Here is a 19,319-nt window from a genome sequence, read left to right on the forward strand (position 1 = left end):
TTAAATTAGGTCACTTGTATACAAACTTATTGTGAAGACTTAACCTAACACCCTACAAAACTATGGAATATGCATGAGATGCCTATGGCCAAACAAGGTAAACCCTAAGTTAAAATTCTAATTATCCGATGTCTTCCACAATTAATTTTGAATCTTCATATGCAAGTTGCAACAGTCAACTTATCATTTTGCTCCAATTAGGTAAATGTTGATGAGTTGAAGTTGAGAGGGGCCACCTTGAAGAGCATCAACAAAGAGCAAAATGAGGAGCAGGAGGCCATCTTCACAAATCTCTACATGAACCTCTAGGAGATTGATCGTTGGGCCTCATGCACATGTCAGGGGCATCAAGTTGTTGCTCCAGCTGCAAGCACTAGGACCACCGCTGGACTAGCCATCAGGACCTACATGAGGCGAGACTCGAGGAGTTCCTCTATTGCACATGCAGTTTTTGTAGAGGATACTCCAATTAGAGAACGTGAGTATGATGATGATGAGAAGGTCATCAATGATCGGGACTTTGGTGAGTTGTTTGAAGCCTCTTCTAGTGAGGGCAGCTTTCCACCTTCCGATGTCTCTAGATCTAATGATGAGTCCTCATGGGTGATCAGTCATTTTGTTTTTAATCATTTAGAATCTTTTTATAAGTATTGAGTGATAGCACGTGCCATGGAAAATGCCATCTTGTATCTTTTTCTCTCACTCAATCGAACATGTTATGGTTTACCTAACTCTAGTTTCAACTCTTATATGGCCTTGCAAGTGTTGTCTCAACTCAAATTCATTAAAACTTTGTGCTTTTCATGATTTATCTTTAAGTTGCAAAGTTTATATGTGTGTAGGATGATTATATATTTATTTTTATATGTATTTTCTAAATGAACATACAAAACAACGTATTTTATTCTTAAAATATTTGTGTGCGTTCTATATCGTACATATTCCCATACTAAATGTATCATACTAAATGTACGAAACTATCATATTTGCCACACCAAAGGAAAAGCCAAGGAGACTTCCATGCTTGTAGTACCTCTTGGCCCTTTTTCATCACTTGACCTTCATTCGCATCACCGAGATGCTTTGACTACTTCAATTTCTACTACTCCCAAGGATCCGTAATTCCCCCAAAGAGCTACAACAACAACAACAGTGTGCCCGTGATCCACCAACTCTCCGGGATTTTGATGCAGATGGTCAAGTGATCACTCTATGGAATCACAAGTATCTAGGTTCTACCTCCCACCCTACAAATGGACCTTCCTCCTCACGGGCCAATCCTTAAAGGCCTAATCCTTTTGCAATGCTAGGAGACTTCTTTCAAGATGAAGTACTGGAGACACTGGCTGTGAAGCTCAGGCCCATACAGCAAAATCTTGTCAACACTCTTGATCCTATGTGTTTATGGAGTCCCAGGGTGCCTCTTGCAAACTCGGCCTTTTCTATTTGTTGAACCCATTATATCGAATTTATATATAATGGCCTAGAGCCACCCTAAACTTTCTAATCTTGTTATCCTAAACTGTTTTTCATAAGTAACATAAACAACCAACTACCACACACACACACACACACACACACACAGATTTTTTGGGGCTGTTGGTATAATTGGGTCATTTGGAATGCAAGTTTACTATATTGTGGGCTATATAAGATCAACAAATATGGTCTTCATTGCCTACTCTTAAGGAACTTGCGAAACAAATTTGTGAAGATTGTATTTTGAGTAAAATACGTATGTTTCATTTCCAAAAGATGATTCAACAAGAGTTATTTCAAATTGTAGCTTGTGGTGGGTAGTAATATTTGTGGTCCAATACAAACACCATCTTTGGACAGCTACTTGTATTTCCTATTTCATTGATGTTTACTTCAAGTATGCTTGGATATATGATTTGAAAGCTAAGTCCACCACAAAATTTTATAGCTAAGAGTAATAACCTATCCGCCATGGAGATAGCACGATGCATGATCAAAACTCAAGCTTTGCCACATAGTTTCTAGCTTGAGATTGTTTTATGTGCAATCTATATACTTAACAGGTGTCCCACTAAGGCATTGGAGTCTATTACTCTATACAAGGCTTGGAATGGCAAAAATCCATTTAATGTTGACTTGCATGTTTTTTGTCGCTTGACTTATGCTTTGGTACCAATGCAACAATGCAAAAAATTAAATGATAAAGCTATAAAATGCATTTTTGGTGAGTACAATAATGAAAGCAAAGGTTATAAGTTATACCATCCACAAAGTAAATGTGTCTTGGTGAGTTGTAATGTTATCTTTGTGAAATATGCTACTCAACCTTAGTTTCATGTACAAAAGAGACACATGTATACTCACAAGATATCTATATCACTTTGTTGTCTCTTTGTAGTGGTACATTGTCACATGTAGCACCAAAATAGATAGGTTTCTTATGATATCACAGATTAGATTATCTCTTATGCAAATATAAATTATGTACTTCTTGATGAGAAAGTAGAGATTGAGCAGCCGAAGATTATGCCAAAATCATTGATACAAATATAATGTGACAATAAGTTGGATGCACAATTGACCAATCATACTTGTTCGGGCTCTCATAAAGTCTCTTATGCATTGAATATTTCTATTCTATGTGATGAAGATAAGCTTGTCTTTTGAAAAAGCATAAGATTCAATAGATTGGATGGCTACTATGTAATATGCGTATAATGCTATTGTCAAAAAATGGTACTTAGTTTTCATGTAATTTTCTTTCTAAAAGAAAACCATTGGCACTAAGTGGGTTTAGAAATTAAAGTGCAAGCTAGACGGTAGTGTTGATCACTACAAAGCTAGACTTATGGCAAAGGATTATACTAAGCAAAAGAGCATTGATTTTGATGAGATCTTCAATTTCACTTTTGTATGATAACTATTTGTAACGTTTGTACATTAGCAACTCATAATGATTGGAATGCACATCATTTGGATATCGAAACTACATTTCCAAATGGTGGTTTACACGAGAAAGTTGATATTTTTTAGCCTCATGGTTTTGTGTGAAGAGGGTAAGAAAACAAAAGGGTAATGTATGGTTTGAGGCAAGCACCCCAAGCTTGGTATGAGAAGATATATGCATACTTGACTACATGTGGTTTTCAAAATAGTCCAAGTAAGAGCACCTTATATATCAAACATGAGGGTGATGTGGCTCTAAACATTGTGGTTAACATTGATGACATATTGTTCATTGATCCTAATGAGACATATATTTTATTTTAAAGATGGAGTTGAATTTAGCTTTTGACATGTTAGATTTGGACCTATTGTATCATTAGAGTATTCAGTTCGAGCAATGTGATAGAGGTATTGCTTTGTGTGGAGACAAGCATTACAAGGCCTAACATTCAATTTGCAGTTCCATAGATGAGTAGGTTTATGCATAGCATAGGCACCAAGCATTGAAAGGTAGTGAAGCATATCTTTTGCTACTTGAGTGATACTCCACATCACGGGTTAGTGTTAAATCTTTAGTCTTGTTAGCTCATTTGGCCCACTCATGGAAAATAGTGTTTCAAAAATCTGGTTGCCATCCAAGTCATGATCATTTACACACCAACTCTATGTAGACTGAATTGCCCTGCTGTTTTTGAGATTGTTTCTTGAAAAGGACAGCAGCATGCTAGCTAAGATTTCAGCTCAACAATTTCTTGGTCTCTGGTTGTTATGCATGTATTATCTCACAGTTTCCATTTCATTCTTCCAACCTATATTCAATTTCATCATGTTATCCACCATTTTAGCCCTGTAATTCTGCCTTTATTTCATAGTATTTCCCATTTTCCTACTCACTAATTCTTTTGTATGTGCTTTCATCTCCAACAGTACTTTATCATGTATTGATGCATACATTTCTGCAACCTCCAACAAACCTTATCATGTATCGATGCATACATTTCTTTAGTCTCTACTTTTATAAGAGATCTCATGTCATCCAAGCCCCCCTGCATGTTATCTTTAGTATTTCCACAACCTCAGACCATCTTTTGATGCTCGCGAGTGTGAGTCATTGCATGCACTTCTCGGATAGAGTTAAGCCAGGGAAAGGATGGATTTCCCTTCCCCCAGGATATTACCTTGTTTTCTTGGCAATAGTTGCTCCTCCATATTTGCAAACACATATTCCCATACTACCAATGCATTCACAAGTATTGGTCACAGTATTACAATATGCAATGCCCATTGTGTATTTCAATAGTTGAGTTTAAGCCAAGGTTATGGTCACACTGTTCATTGCTGTGTCTCAGTAGTGTAGTTCAAGACTGCAATAATTACACTCGGTTGTGTGCATCACGGTAGTCATTGTTGCCTCATATCACTTTAGTGCAACGGTCCAGTGCAATCAAAGGCACTGCATAAGAGAGAGTATAACCATAGTTTACAGTCTGCATAGTACAGAGTGCAACCATAGTCACTGTGTCCAGAACATGACCAGTGTCAGTACATCGCTGCATAGTCCACTACTAGAATCCATAGCGTAGTTCATTCCCTGACCATAATCACTACAGACAGTCCAATGTGACCAAAATTATTGCATTCACTTATTCATTGTTAACCAGCATCAGTGCATTCAAGAGAGACCAGAATCCTTGGCACCCTTATTCGTTGCATTCTAGCACAACCAGGATCACTGTGTTCCTATTAACTGCATTCCAGCACAACCTGAGAGTGCTCCTGCATAGCCATGACTGGGAAAGAGAGCCATGACCTGATCACTACATTTACATTCCCTTATTCACTGCACTCCAGCACGACCTGAGAGCACTCTTGCATCCCACATCCTCACTGCATAGCCACAACATCATCAATGCAAAGCACAACCTCACTGCATAGCCACAACCTGATCACTGCATTGCACAGAGAGAGAGAGAGAGAGAGAGAGAGAGAGAGAGAGAGATTACAAAAAAATAGGGAGAAAGAAAGGAAGTTATAGCTATGAGACCAAAATGTTACATTTGAAAGTCAGGGAGTTCTTCCAAGTCCCAAAATAGCTGTCAACTAATGCTAACACCAACTAAATGGAGAATAGATAATACATAGCTCATAATGAGTCATGATATATCATAGATAACTCATAAATGAGAATAAAGTCACATAATCAACTCTCGAGACGAGAATAGATACTAAAGTGACAGAGTCCAATAACTAAACAAAATCTCAAAAAGTAACTCTCTCATCCAAAATCCTAAGCCCTCACAAGTCACTACTCGGATTCTAAATCATCATCATCATCATCATCATGTTTAACATTGCCTGACACTTTTTGTTAAAAAAGCCATGTATTTTTCTCTGTGAACCACCCCCCCCCCATGTTTAACATTGCCTGACACTTTTTGTTAAAAAAGCCATGCATTTTTCTCTGTGAACCACCCCACCTTCCCCCCCCCCCCCCCCCCCCCCCCCCCCCCATGCGGCGCACCCAAGAAAGAAAAAAACTCCCATTTTTTTTTGCAAAAAACGTTCTTAGTTGAAGAAACGTACCATAAGTTTCAAACCCAAAGAAACGTGTTTCTTTGCTTCCAGCATAGACTTCATTGACCAGCACTTGGCTAGAGCGAAAGGAAAAGATGATTTGGATTCTAATGAGTCGTCTTGGCTAGAGCGAAAGGAAAAGATGATTTGGATTCTAATGAGTCGTCTTGGCTAGAGGCCATTCACAAAGATGCAGAAGGCAATGAAGCAGTCAAGCACTCCAAGCTAGCGGTTGACCCGATGGGCAGGAGCACTTCAAAGTTCATGTGCTAGGATGATTGTGCTCCTTTGTAGGAGAGGGGAGACATGTACCATGTTATGCTAGCCAATAAAGGCAAGGCATCCACATTACCGAATGGTAAGCATGCAGTGGTAGTTTTGGGAACAAATGTTGTACAAAAATTGCAACCTTCCATGAGGAGGCTGCTATTTTCTATTTTACTTGTCATGTTCCCCTCCTTGCTCATGTTCGGGCTTGGCTTGAGGCTTTGTTGTTACGCGGTGATTTGTATAAGGAGTTGATAATGGGCAGGTACAAACTCCTCTTGTCGAGGAGATTTATGATGAGCTTAAAGGGTTCTTTAAGGTTCTCTTTCATACTCCACGAACTCTAATTAGATAATGCAAAGCATCCTGTTGTTTCTAGATGGCCAGCTACTTCATGTTGTTCCATGGCGGCCCTTGGAGGAATTTCATGATGTGCTTAGGAAGGCACGTGCCATTTGTGTGAGGAATTTCAAGATGTGCTTAGGCAAGCACATGCCATTTGCATTCCTTGTGTTGTGAGTTGAGATGGGGGACATTTGTAGGCCATGGTTTTTTTTCTTTCTTTTGCAAATAAAGTGTGGCTTATTATATTACTTCAGAAAAAACCCGTGAATACAAAGAAGTGCTCATGCTCAACAAACTAGCTCGAGCTGATGTAGAGTCACAGATATATCAAGTATACAAGCTTCTCAAGGGGGTCAGGGGGGATGGGAGCAAGAAGCCATGGAGGGAGGGTGTATCGCCATTTGGAACTGCCTGCCTACATCACGAAAAACAGGTCCTGGCCGCCCCAAGTGCGCATGAAAAGAAAACGGAGCTCTTGACGAGCTCAAGACTCACCTGCACTTGGTCTCATCGGCCACAAAGGGAGTGGATGATGGAGGTCCAGAGCTCTGCTAAAGTTGCCTGTACTGAAAGTCTCTCAAAAACCTCTTGGCACCGCGTCTTCCAGATATGCCATCTAGTAAGACTCCCTATGATCTCCCATACCTCAGAGCGGTCTGCTGTAGGCTCCAATACTTCGCGGATGGGTAGAGCCTCCAAACCGACCACTGTGCATAGCCCAGCCTCAATAATGAATATCATGTCCTGCATCCCAACCTCATACAGACGGTGACAACCCTAGCTGACTACCTGCCAGTAGAAAGCTCCCCATGAGATACATCCAAGGCTGGGTGCTATACGGAGGAGGATGCGACATGCTCCTCTCCACACAAGCTGTGCCGCCTCACACAACCAAAGGTAGTGCATTGGAGTTTCCAAAGGATGCTATGTGCAGTATATACAACCTCCATCCTTCTGCATTTGGGCTAACCAACTCCCCACCGTCAGGCCTCCATGTGCCACCAACCATAAGAAATACGATACCCTCCTCCACCTCCAACTATCCCATAGGCGGCGCCAAAAGGTCGGTCGGAAAGCCTCCGTGATGCTGTGCCTCCGCCCAGTAACTGCTATGCAACGACACCTAGTCCATGTTCTCCTACATCAGAACGTGTCTACCAATCCTAGCTGTATACTCCAAGAATCTCGGTGGCTTCTTGGCGACTGCAGTGGTCAGCCATAGCCACTCTTCCGGATCCCACTCCAGCTCATCAAGTGGCCTTCCCTCCCACATCCAGAGGCGCCACTCCTTGAGCTCCTTCCAGAAGACATAGGGGTCCAGTTGCCATGTCTTCCCCTGAAGGCCAACCACCCGAATCCTCCTCCATGAAAGGACAACTATCCCCTCATCCTGCCGCACTCTGTCAAGGGCCAAATGCCCCCCCCTCCTGTACGGTGAAGAAGGTCCCATGTGGGGCACCACCCACTCTACCTGCCACCTGTAGGGGGACACCTGTTGGTGAAAACCTAGCGGCCCATACCTCCCCGAGCTCTACCTGCTCTCGTACGGGGGGGGCAAAGCCACTCCAAGGGTATTCCTGCGTCAATCTCCCTTCTCCACAACTCAACTCCTCTCTAGCAACCTAATGCCCGCTACAACACCTTCTCATGCACCATCCTATACACCTCTCGCTATGTCCTAATGGTACAGGCCAGGCCGGCCTATCAACCAGCCCACTAGATGTGGGGGTGCTCACCAATCTGTACCCCATCCCGATCTTTGACCTGGGGGTTCCAGATCACCGATTGGCGGTCTATCTCCTCCTAGCAGCCTAGGGGACTCTAAATTAGGGCCTTACAGAGGCCGTGCCACACACAAAGCAAGCTGTGTAGGAAGGGGGGTTTGGGGGGGGTGATCCAGGCCATCGTGAGGATCCATCTCAAGGACGGCCTCTAATCACTGCCAAGCCTCGGTCTATACTCCTTGAGACCCTCCTGCAATAGGACCTTCCAAGTCTGCCCTCTTGGTGTGAGACTGCAAACTATTAGCTTGCCCAAGAGGGCCAGACTCTGATACTCTGGGTCTATGATCCCAAGCCCTCCCTCTGACCAACGCCGGATGATGATCGCCCACGCCACCTTGGCCCGCGAATCCCTGGAACTGTCTGATCTAGCCTACAGAAAGTTCTGCACTAGGTGGCGAAGCTGAACTACACAAGACGTGGAGAAGCACCAACACAAGGCAATGTACCAAGCCGTCGCTAGGAGGACCTGGTTAACCACCATTCCTCTGCCTGCTAGGGAAAGGCGAGCAATACTCCAATAGGTCAGCTTTCTTCGAATAGAGTCAAGGACTAGAAGAAACTGCTGGGCTGGAGTGATGTCGAGTCCCACCTCGAACCCCAAGTAACGGACGGCGGTCTGCCCTCTGCACACCCATCTAAATCCCAAGTGGACGCCCCACTCTGTGCATGAGTGTGAGTTTGTAAGGAAACTAGCCGACTTTCGCCAATTGATTTTCGCTCCCGCTGCAATATAGAACACCTCGAGAGCCAGTCTTACTCTCTCCAATATCAACTCATCATCCTCTATGTAGAGTGCTATATCATCTGCATACTCAGTCTAACAGCTCCATCTCCTCTCACACTGGAAGTCGAAGGCCGCATAACCCGCTAACACGTGACTTGAGGAAGTGAGACATCGCCTTTGCAAAGAGTAAGAATAGGTACGGGGCCAGGGGGCATCCCTGCTAAACCGATCTCTCCAACTGAAACTCCTCCCCCTTGCCTGCCACCTATGAGAACCCTGTTGATAGCCGATCTATAAAGTGTGGAGACCCTACGGACCAATGCTTGGGGAAAGCCCAACCTCACCATGGTGCCCTCTAAGAAGTCCCAATCCACCCTGTCATAGGCTTTCTCGAAATCCAAGAGTAGTACAGCCAATCCTTGACCACTGTGCTGTGAGTCTGTAAGGAAACTAGCCGACTTTCGCCAATTGATTTTCAATCCCGCTGCAGTATAGAACACCTCGAGAGCCAGTCTCACTCTCTCCAATATCAACTCATCATCCTCCATGTAGAGTGCTATATCATCTGCATACTCAGTCTAACAGCTCCATCTCCTCTCACACTGGAAGTCGAAGGCCGCATAACCCGCTAACATATGACTTGAGGAAGTGAGACATCGCCTTTGCAAAGAGTAAGAATAGGCACGGGGCTAGGGGACATCCCTGCTAAACCGATCTCTCCAACTGAAACTCCTCCCCCTTGCCTGCCACCTATGAGAACCCTGTTGATAGCCGATCTATAAAGTGTGGAGACCCTACGGATCAATGCTTGGGGAAAGCCCAACCTCACCATGGTGCCCTCTAAGAAGTCCCAATCCACCCTGTCATAGGCTTTCTCGAAATCCAAGAGTAGTACAGCCAATCCTTGACCACTGTGCTGGGCCCACTCTGTCGCCTCAAAGAAGGTGAAAACATTGTCTAGGATGCTCCTAATCCAGGACAAAGCCTGCCTCTGTGTCATGAATGATGTTTGGAAGCATAGGACGGAGTCACCTACCAATCATCTTTGCCAATGCCTTATAGGCGATTGACAACAAGGTGATCGGTCTCCACTGGGATAGCTCCAACCGGTCTCCCCCTTTGGGGAGGAGACTGATAAGACCTGCCGATAAACTCCCTGGCATCCGTCCTGAAGTGAAAATCTCCTGGAAGGTCAGTAGTAAGGGGTCCTTCACCACTTCCTCTAGTTTCTTCTCTGTGAAGGGGTCTAGGAGGGAGCGTTCCATCTCGTCTATCACGAGGGACGGGATGTGATCCTAGACCTGCTCTCTACATCACTATCCTCTAGCTGAGGTTGTCTCTTGCTGGAGAAAAGGCGTCTGTAGTAGTCGATGGCAATCTCCATCACCTTGTCTGGGCTAGAACGAATCCTCCCATATTGATCCTGAAGGCTACGTATTTTCTCTCCTGAGGCGCGAGGCTAATGCACCTGAAAAAACTCCATGCACATCGTGTCCCCCTTCCGTACCCAGAAGGCTACTGAGATATGGAATAAGAACTCCGAGCACCTGTCCTCTAGGCCGACGATGGGTGCTCGTGCGCGCACCTCCTGTGCGTGGAGGATGGGGTCCCTTGGTGCCTCTTATAGTAATCTCTGCATGGCTGCTAGGTCCTACTGGAGTGCTCTCTTCTCCTCCCAACTCAATTGCTTGGCCTATAGGGCTGCCTCCTGGCAGATACTGCTTGACTCCACTAGGACCTCTGCAACCTTCTCTGCGATCTAGTCCCTCCTACCCCACTCCCTAGTCCAAATCTGCTCAATCTTTCTCTTCACCTTCTCCCTCTTGTAGATCGAGTCAGGGATCCCCAACAAGATCGTGTGTCTAGGGCGGATGTTGGGGGATTAAGTGTCAGGAGAACAGGGCAGTGATCGCACAAAGTGGTGCCAGCCAACTGCCCTACCTAGCCTCCGCAAGAGCATCCCCACTCTCCCACATAGAACCTGTCCAACCACTCCTATAAGGCTCCGCTTAGCCGCTTGTATCCCCAAGAGAAGTCCAGCGACCTCTCCCTCCTGTAGAAAGCTCGATCTCTCCAAGCATCGTGTGCTCCCACTGCCAATAGGAAGACCTCCCATGCCTCCTACTCCTCTCCAGCCATGCCTTGGTAGTTTCTGCCCCTGCCTTGTTGGTCCTCTAAGGCCTCCAGGTTGTTGAAGTCTCCTCCTGCTCCCTACTACCATGGCTGTGTCTGAGAGGCTGGCTGCGGCCTCCCTACCATCTCCCTCTTTGTTGTCTCTGGACCTGCATAAAGCCGTCCGCGTCCACCTGTGAGCCTATCGGCAAGGCCATCTTAGCTCCAAAGCACGTGCACTCTGCCACCACATGCCCAAAGTCATGGCAACGCACACACTGCCCTGACTACCCAGCCACAATAACCTATTGCCCTAAAAGAGTGTCTGTCTGCCTCAATCTCTAGAAACTGTGGTATATATTCTGTCTCTTTCACCACCACCCGTACCTTTGGGACTCCTGCGGCTATCACTGCATCCGCGAAAGAGGCGGAAAGGACAATGTCAAAGAGCCATCCAAAGTCTTCCACCAACTGGCAATACTCTATCACCAGTCCGGGAAAAAGCAGGGTGACCGGGTGTCTAAGGAAACTGTCGTGGAGCGCGAATGCCTCCAATGTGAAACCACTATACCAGGGAACCATATAGATGATCCTCTTCGTGGAAGCATAGGGTAAACTAGCCACTAACTCACGGGTTGCGTCTGCCGACGTGAGTTGTACCATGAAGATCCCTTGCCCCATGAGAATCGCCTCCACGATCTGCATCGTGCCAATGCGCAACATGGAGTGAAACTGATCCCGAAGCTGAGCCCTAGATGGGGAGTGTCCTACGACCTGAAGATCGTTGTTTCTTTTAGCTCCAGCTCTGAGGCACGAACTGCTAAGAGCTGTTCCTCAGAGACCACGACGCGCAAGGTATTTGACTAGGGGGCACTTGCAGAATGCACTGGTGTCTGACCAGAGGTTTCCATTGTGCGTCCCCACTGAGAACCTACCAATCACACTACTGTACTCCTGGAGGGGGGGGTGTTGCGTAATGGCCAGTCGGCGGGGGCGCTGTTCAATGGGGGTTCGATGGCGGGGATGAGGGCAGCGGCATGTCGGTAGGGAGCTTAACCCCTAGGCCATGGTTTTAGATGAGGGCAGCTGAGTTATTTTATATCTGAATATATTCACGATTCCACACGGATCAAAGCATTGTGTGAATCCAAAGGTTGAGATGCATATGCAAGAGCATGAATCTCAAAGACATGTATCTCTTCTTGCACCTACTGGGAAAATTGCAAATAAGGATTTGTATGATGCCAGACATGTGAATGAGCCTCCTCCTTCCAATCATAAGCAAGTATCAAAGGAAGCTCCTTGGGTGATTGTGGTAAAGCATCATGCTCATTAGGAATCCCAGTTGATTCCTATGCACACATCCCCACCCAATGTCAACATTTTAACGAAGGGGCAAAGGATTTTATTCTAGGTCCCAATCATTTCATGCGCTTACAATAGGTGTGATTGATAAAAGTTCTTCTAATTCTATCTGGCAGTTTGATGCTCAAGGAAGATTGCTTCCATCAAGGGATGTTTTTCATACTTAGCAACAACAATAGTCTCCTTCTCAAGCATCGATTGCTGGTTTGCAAAGGGCTGATCTTGTGGATGTCATTCGCAATGAGATAGATAGGTTTCAAGCTAGTAAAACTACAGAGGCCAAGGGGAAATAGCAAAATCTTTCTCTTGCATGTTTATCGTGAGGATGGCATGATTGGAGAATGTCAAGGGTGTCTTGTCTAGGAGAAAGTAATATAAGATGTGGAAGACTATTTTTGTTGAAAACTCGGATATTTTTTGTGCAGTGGAACACAAGCAACACTCAATGGCTGGTTCCATTTATGTATATAAGGATTTTATAGTGTTTTTCAATGGTCGTGCTCCTCATAGATGAGGGGTCATGCTGGCTGTTCACTCTTCCTTACAGCCATCTTTGATTCACTAAAATACTCGAGGTAGATTCATGATTGTAGAAATCATATATGAGGGCTCTGTGGTTAATAGGGGTGTATGTACCCAACACAATTGAGGATCGTCGATAGGTTTGGGAGGACTTGCAATGTCTCTCTACGGCCCGTCAGGGGATTGTGATGGGAGACTTCAATACTTGAGTATGTTGAGCAAACAACTTTGCCTCATTCAGTAATGGATTGTCCTAAACACTAGATATGGGATACTCTCCTAGCCTTCCCATTGAAACAAGATATGTAGTCATGACTCCATCCTTCCGAGCCTCGTTTTAACTTTCATTCTCTCTGGCATTCTGGTACTTGGGCTAGATTGGACAAGGTGTATGTTTGTTGGAGTGATCTCTTCCTTTTTGCAGTGCTTAATATGTGGGTGGAGAAACAACATGTCCTTTCGGACCACCATCCTTTGATACTAGAAATGATTTGTCACCTTGTGGATGCCTTCAAGGCAATGCTCGTTATTTTGCCCTTACAATCCAATCAATCATTCTTGATGCATGATCGGTTCTCCAAGTACGTGTAGCAATTGATTGCTTCATTTGCTAGACAGGTCCTATCTCAGGGTAATGCTTGTGCTTTTTCTAGAGCATATGGATTTAGCAAGCATCTACATTAAAAGCTGATTTACAACATTTCCAATATTTGCTAGAGTATTCTATGACTTTGCAATAGGCTAGGATACATGTGACGAATTGACCACCTATTTAGAATGGTTGAAATGCAAAGTCTAGGATTTTCATGATGAGTAATAAACAAATACAGATTGTTGGCCTATTTATATGCTTTGTATGATAGCAATCACCAAATCCATCAGTTTTTTGTTTGTCTTTGGCAAACATATGCGCGTGAGAATATTGTGCCCTTGTTGGATATGTAGGGTGTTGTGGTTACTAAGCATTACTCTATAATTCAGAAGTGTTTGGAGTACTATAAATCCTTGCTAGGTCCACTAGAAATTCTCACTAATTAGGTTCATGTTGCTTGTCATTATATTTTAGGCATAGTTAGTGACAAGGTGAAGCTTGAATGGACAGATCACATGGAGGTGGATATTATAGAGGCAAAGGTCGGGGAGGTGTTGTCCCATCTACCACGTGGAAAACATCCTAGTTGGGATGGCTTGCCTGATGAACCCCTTTTTGGCCTACATTGACTAGCTTAAGGATCCCTTGGCCTGACCTTTTTTAGTAGGTTTGAAGATCGGGCCGCATGCCTTTGGATTGGAAGATCGTAATGCTTCATCTATTACTAAAGATTCCCTCCCCCCAAACTTTGAAGTAGTAGAGACCTATTTTTATTATAGGACCCTTGTATAAAACCTTCTCTAAGATAATCACTAATAGATTGCAGAAGTATTTCCACAATTGATTCACCTACGGCAATATGGTTTGATTAAAGGCCCAAATATCATGTATAATGTTTTGAATGTTCAATTGGGAATTGATTATGCCAAAGCCTCTAGACACTAAGCAGATTGTTATGATTCAGCTCGATATCAAAAAGGCTTTTGATCATGTCATATGGTCCTTTCTGCAACAATTAATGGCTACCATGGATTCTGGTCCTAGAATGATATCCCTTATTGATACCATCAACCTTGATGCAGTGATGCTCTTTACTTAATATTTGCCCCGGGCTACTTTTTGAGAGTAACGGTTTGAAAACTTGTATTCACTTTGCATAGATTTTTTTAACATTTATTCTTCTTTCATTCTAAGTTTCTATTCACCTTTGAGTTCTATAATTCTATCATTGATTTTGTTGTATATTTTTTGTGCTTGAGAATTTCTTTACATGGTATCAAAGCTAGGTACTCATTGAAAAAACCTAAGCCTTGATTTGAAATCTTGACATTAGAGAGAAAAAAGAACTTTAAAGGGAAGATGACATCAAACATTTTATTATCACTTCAATCTCCAAGACAATCTATGCCAAGAATGGAACAAAAGTGATAGTCATAACTAGCTCCAAGACATTCCAATACTCATGAAGATCCAACAAGCTTCTTTGGATACTACAAACCGTATGTAATCTCTTAGACTGAACAGGGCTGGATTCTCATAAACTGAGCCCAATGACTTCTTGAAGGTAACAATAATCTTTTCCCTTTAGATGATGTGCACATTAGAATTGCCTTATGGAATGTTAAAGGGATTTCACAAGGCAATAAAGCAATTAGATTATGGAAAATTGTTTTTATCGATAATTGGGATATCTATTGTGCAGTGCAGCATAAGCGGCACACATTCGTTGGCTCCACCTATGTTAATAAGGATTGTATAGTGTTCTTTAGTGGCCATGTTCCTTATAAATATGAAGTTATGTTGGCTTTTGGATTTTTGCTTTAGCCATCATTGGTTTGTTAGGACATTTAGGATAGACTCCTAGTTGTGGAGATTATGTATGAGGGGGAGGTTTAGTGGTTAGTGGGTGTGTATACCGTATACAACCTCAGATCATCATCAATGTTGGAAAGATTTGCAGTGCCTTTCTATGGCTTGTTATGGGTGGCTTTAATGTTTGTGTACCAGTGGACTAGGCGAGGCTCACACTGTTATGGATTCCTAAGCATCAGGCATGGGATGTTTTGGCAATCTTCACATTAAAACAAGACATGTGGTCATGGCTCCATCCTTCTGACTCTCCATTACAGCCTGGACAACAAGGAGAACATGTTGATTTGGGGCAAGAAGCATGTCCCTCAAGGCCACAAAATGTTGATTGTCAACAAGGGGATGAGAAATATGATGACCAATTTAAGGCTCGTTTGAGGACAGCAATAGACATCTTTGCTGAGTTGGCCAAGGATCCTTAATTTATGAGATTCTTTAATGCTCCAACAAATGACAACAAGAGCAAAAGGAATGTCTCCCCCTAAAGCTTTTGAACAGCAAGGAGCCTTTAAAGAAGAGGCATCACAATCCCTAGATGTATCTAAAGTTTATGTGCAACACAAGCAACTAGTGCTAGAGAGGCAAAACATGCAAACACAAGGCTATCCTCAAAGCGCCAATCCAATGAACTTTACACAACAAGGCATGCATGCAAATGTGGGGGAGCCTGGATACTTTGGGAGTGGCATGATATTCCAAGCTATGGTTGGTCAAGGACCACATATGATAATGCATGGCACAACTCCTTATGGTATGCGACAACCTATGCATGGAATGCAAAACCCAAGTATGGCTAGTGGAATGCAAAATTCAATGTATCAAGGTATGGCTAGTGGAATGCAAGACCCCATGTATGGCATGATGCATGGGGCAAAAAGTGGCACATATGGATACGCATCTGCACTCTCCTATATGTATGGGGCTCAAGGAATGAATGTTAGTCATGCAAATGTTTCATATGGTACTAGTTACAATGCAAATACAGCAAATGTGTCCTTTCTCCAGCCACCAACTTTTTATGATTTGACTCTGAAAGGGCCATCAAATGACTATAATGAAGGTGGTAAAAGGATCAAATCTGAATCCTTTCATAATGCACAACATAGGCTCAAAGATTAGACTTTAATTCAATAGTTTAATGCAATTAGAGCAACAATAAATTAGTCGCTCTAACTGTCATGTGCTCAACTTATTTCAGATCTTAGTGTGTATGAGAGAGTATGCTAACCAATTTCTCTCACATGTACCTAGAGCCTATAGCATAGTCCAAACTAGATAACCCATGCTATTTGGAGGAGACACCTCCCTTAGACTAGTCTTGGAGTCCCTAGAGTAGTGCCACTTGGATTAGTTCCTAGTTGAGATTCAGAGGCTCCGTACATCATTACTACCAGTAGGCACTAAACATAGAGAGGGACATCAGTCTCACAGCTTACCAATTTTTTCCGCACAATGACCACATACATAGCACCTACACAAAGAGGGGTGATAGTCCAAAGAGCTGAGTAGGCAATTGCTCCAAGTTACAAAATATAATTATCTTAATAAATAAGAACATGCAAAATATGATGGATTGAGAAAGTAAAAATGAGGGATATATAAGAAACTGTAGCGATATTCAAGAGGTGTTTTTGAAATCTAATTTGATTGGAGATATGGAACTCTATGATTTTCAAACATTTGAGGGGTTTTTTGAGGATCTTCATAAAAGTGGGGATGGTTTGGCAATTTGACCTTGTTCTTTAATTACAACCAACTAAAATAGAAGCAACTGTGCAAGTGCATACGAATATTGCTCTTTTAGGCGTTTTTCATGCATGATTGCAGACATTTGTGATGTGCTAGAAATTTGCACGTGTTTTATCACAAGTTTAATCCATAGTTGTTTGTGCAAAGAGCATTACCTTGTTTCATTCAAGTAGTGTGTGATATAATGAGTTCTTGCACCATTATCAAGTCATCTGATCTTCGAAAGACTACTTTTGGGATGATATATTGCTCTTGTGCATGCTCATGCACCCTTGTTTTTTTGCTATACAGTATTTGATTGTCCCTTAGAAAGCATGGTGATACTTCAGCATGATCCACCCATTTATATAGGAAGTTCTTAAAGTATAAAGCCAGCTAGTTTGGGATCATGCAACAACTATTGGTTATATCGTGTAACTACAACTTCTCACAATAGCATTCATCTTGTTTCTCAGCAAAACAAAAGAAAAATACCTTCAGGAAACACAGGAATGATCCTGCAAGAGAGCCCACGATTGCTAATAGAGATAGAAATCGAAAGTCAAAGATAGCCTGCAAAATGACAACAAAATCTTAAATGTACAACATATGCTGATTAACAAAGACTAATACATATCTTAACATATATAGATACACCCCTTTCATTTGACAACATGAGTGATTCAATTCTCATTCTTTTTAGTGGCTTCTTAGTTATGTGAGACTCCTATCAAGGGTCCACCACTTCTGAGACTCCTATCATGGTCAATCAGTTCATACCATCACACGTGGGTGTGCTGTTACCCTTATATCAAGAGATTGCGATATGGTGCATGGTGAACTAATATCAGCACACACCCTTGGAACCAAAATGGCCATCACTTCCAAAGGAAGAGCTGAAGATCAAAGCATCCCTTGTATGCCAATGTACCAAAGTCCAATCCAATACAAAAAGTGAAACAAATGAGAATGTTGTGGCCACAATATGTCAGTTCAGGGTATCTTCCCAAGACCCATGTTTGATTAGCTCTACAATGTCACTCAAGTTCACACCCTCGAAATAAAATCCCCCACAACTTCTAGAACCTATGTAAGAAACAAAAAGATAAGATGCTATTTCCACACATATAGTGCAAAAGACACAATGAGCGCTAGCAATCTTGCATTACCAAACCATACCACTTATTAAAAGGCCTTTAATAAGAACTCTCCAACAAAAAACCTTGCCTTGATATAAAATCTATAACATCCATAGCTGTAGCAATGATTCTACATTTTGTACATCCAATTCTACATGACAATCTTACATTGATACAAAGTCTATAACTTCCATAGCTGTAGCAGAGCAATCCTATATTTTGTACATCCATTTCTACATGACTAGACCTTACTAACATTCTCTATAATCCATCTTTCTTATATCATCTTAAGCAATATCCTTTGTAAAAGGCTGCTCAAAATCATCACAAGTTGCAAATGAGTGATCTTTTCAAGATAGAGAGACCTCAAAATCAGCAAGAGGAATATGCTGCCCAATTTTCTCCTCTAACCTAGACCTTCCCAACCTATGATTTCTAGGCATGCAAATGTAATGTTGTAGACAACCGAAAGCATGAATTCTTGACTAGTGAGGAACAGTAGAATCTCCCACCATCTTTGGACTTAACCGTGCCATTCTTTTCACCTTCTTTCTCAACAATGACTAAATTAGCCAATGCACCAATGTAGAGACAGCCAATACTTCAGCTCGTAAACAATTAGCATTTTGTCTAGACGTGAGGAGATGCCAAGTCACCAAGAAGTAAAAGACAGCAAGTCTAAGAAATCTATAAACGGGAACACATCTTTCAAAGTTGCAGCTAGATCTGACACTTTAGAGCATTCCACCACCATGAGCCACCGTAAACAAAGCCAACGAGAGATGCAACGCGCACCTTGTCCACAGCTCTACGATCCACATCCCTACTCGAGGCACCATTTGAGGAATGGCAACTTGCTTTGTCATAGAAGCAAAAACATTGTGTTGGATCTCCCTCCATTGAAAGCATTGGTAAAAGATGTATGTGACAGCTACATTTTGGGCAAAATGCATCATGCTTATTTTCCTAAAAATGGATCCATGAGTGCTGATCAAAATTGTAGCTTATGCATAGTGATATGTGTGGTCCCATGCCCATGTGCATCCATCCATTTAAGGATACTTCTATGTTGTGGCCTTTACTCATGACATGACTTGTCATAGCTCATTATATGGATTAAAGCACAAGCCAAAAGTGTTTGCATGCTTCAAGACTTTCTTGGCTATAGCTGAAAAGGTAAGTGCATGCAAGCTGCTCACTCTCTATACTAATCAAGAGGGGAAATATATGTTCACATAATTCAATGCTTTTCTAGCTAGATAGGGTACTATTCGTCAATACACTACACCTTACACACCTCAACAAAATGGTGTGGCTGAAAGAAAAACCAATCTCTCATGGAGGTGGCAATAGTGTATGCTAACTCTTAACAA

General features: G+C 42.7%; 1 protein-coding gene across 2 annotated transcripts in view; it reads right to left on the minus strand.

Annotated features, from left to right (window-relative positions):
• LOC148019137 (uncharacterized) overlaps window positions 1–19,319 on the minus strand; it is a 71,309-nt gene that overhangs the window by 37,702 nt on the left and 14,288 nt on the right. For both annotated transcript variants that reach the window (XR_015687527.1, XM_087660663.1), the window contains exon 2: window positions 17,303–17,380. Coding sequence is in view for 1 of the 2 variants with exons in the window: in XM_087660663.1 (XP_087516789.1) it covers window positions 17,303–17,380 (78 nt within the window). In the remaining variant the exon portion in view is untranslated. The remainder of the gene's footprint in view (window positions 1–17,302; window positions 17,381–19,319) is intronic.

Source organism: Lygodium microphyllum, chromosome 20 (genome assembly GCF_053477565.2).
Source record: "Lygodium microphyllum isolate KBCC chromosome 20, Lygodium_microphyllum_v1.1.10, whole genome shotgun sequence".
Classification (NCBI taxonomy): domain Eukaryota; kingdom Viridiplantae; phylum Streptophyta; class Polypodiopsida; order Schizaeales; family Lygodiaceae; genus Lygodium; species Lygodium microphyllum.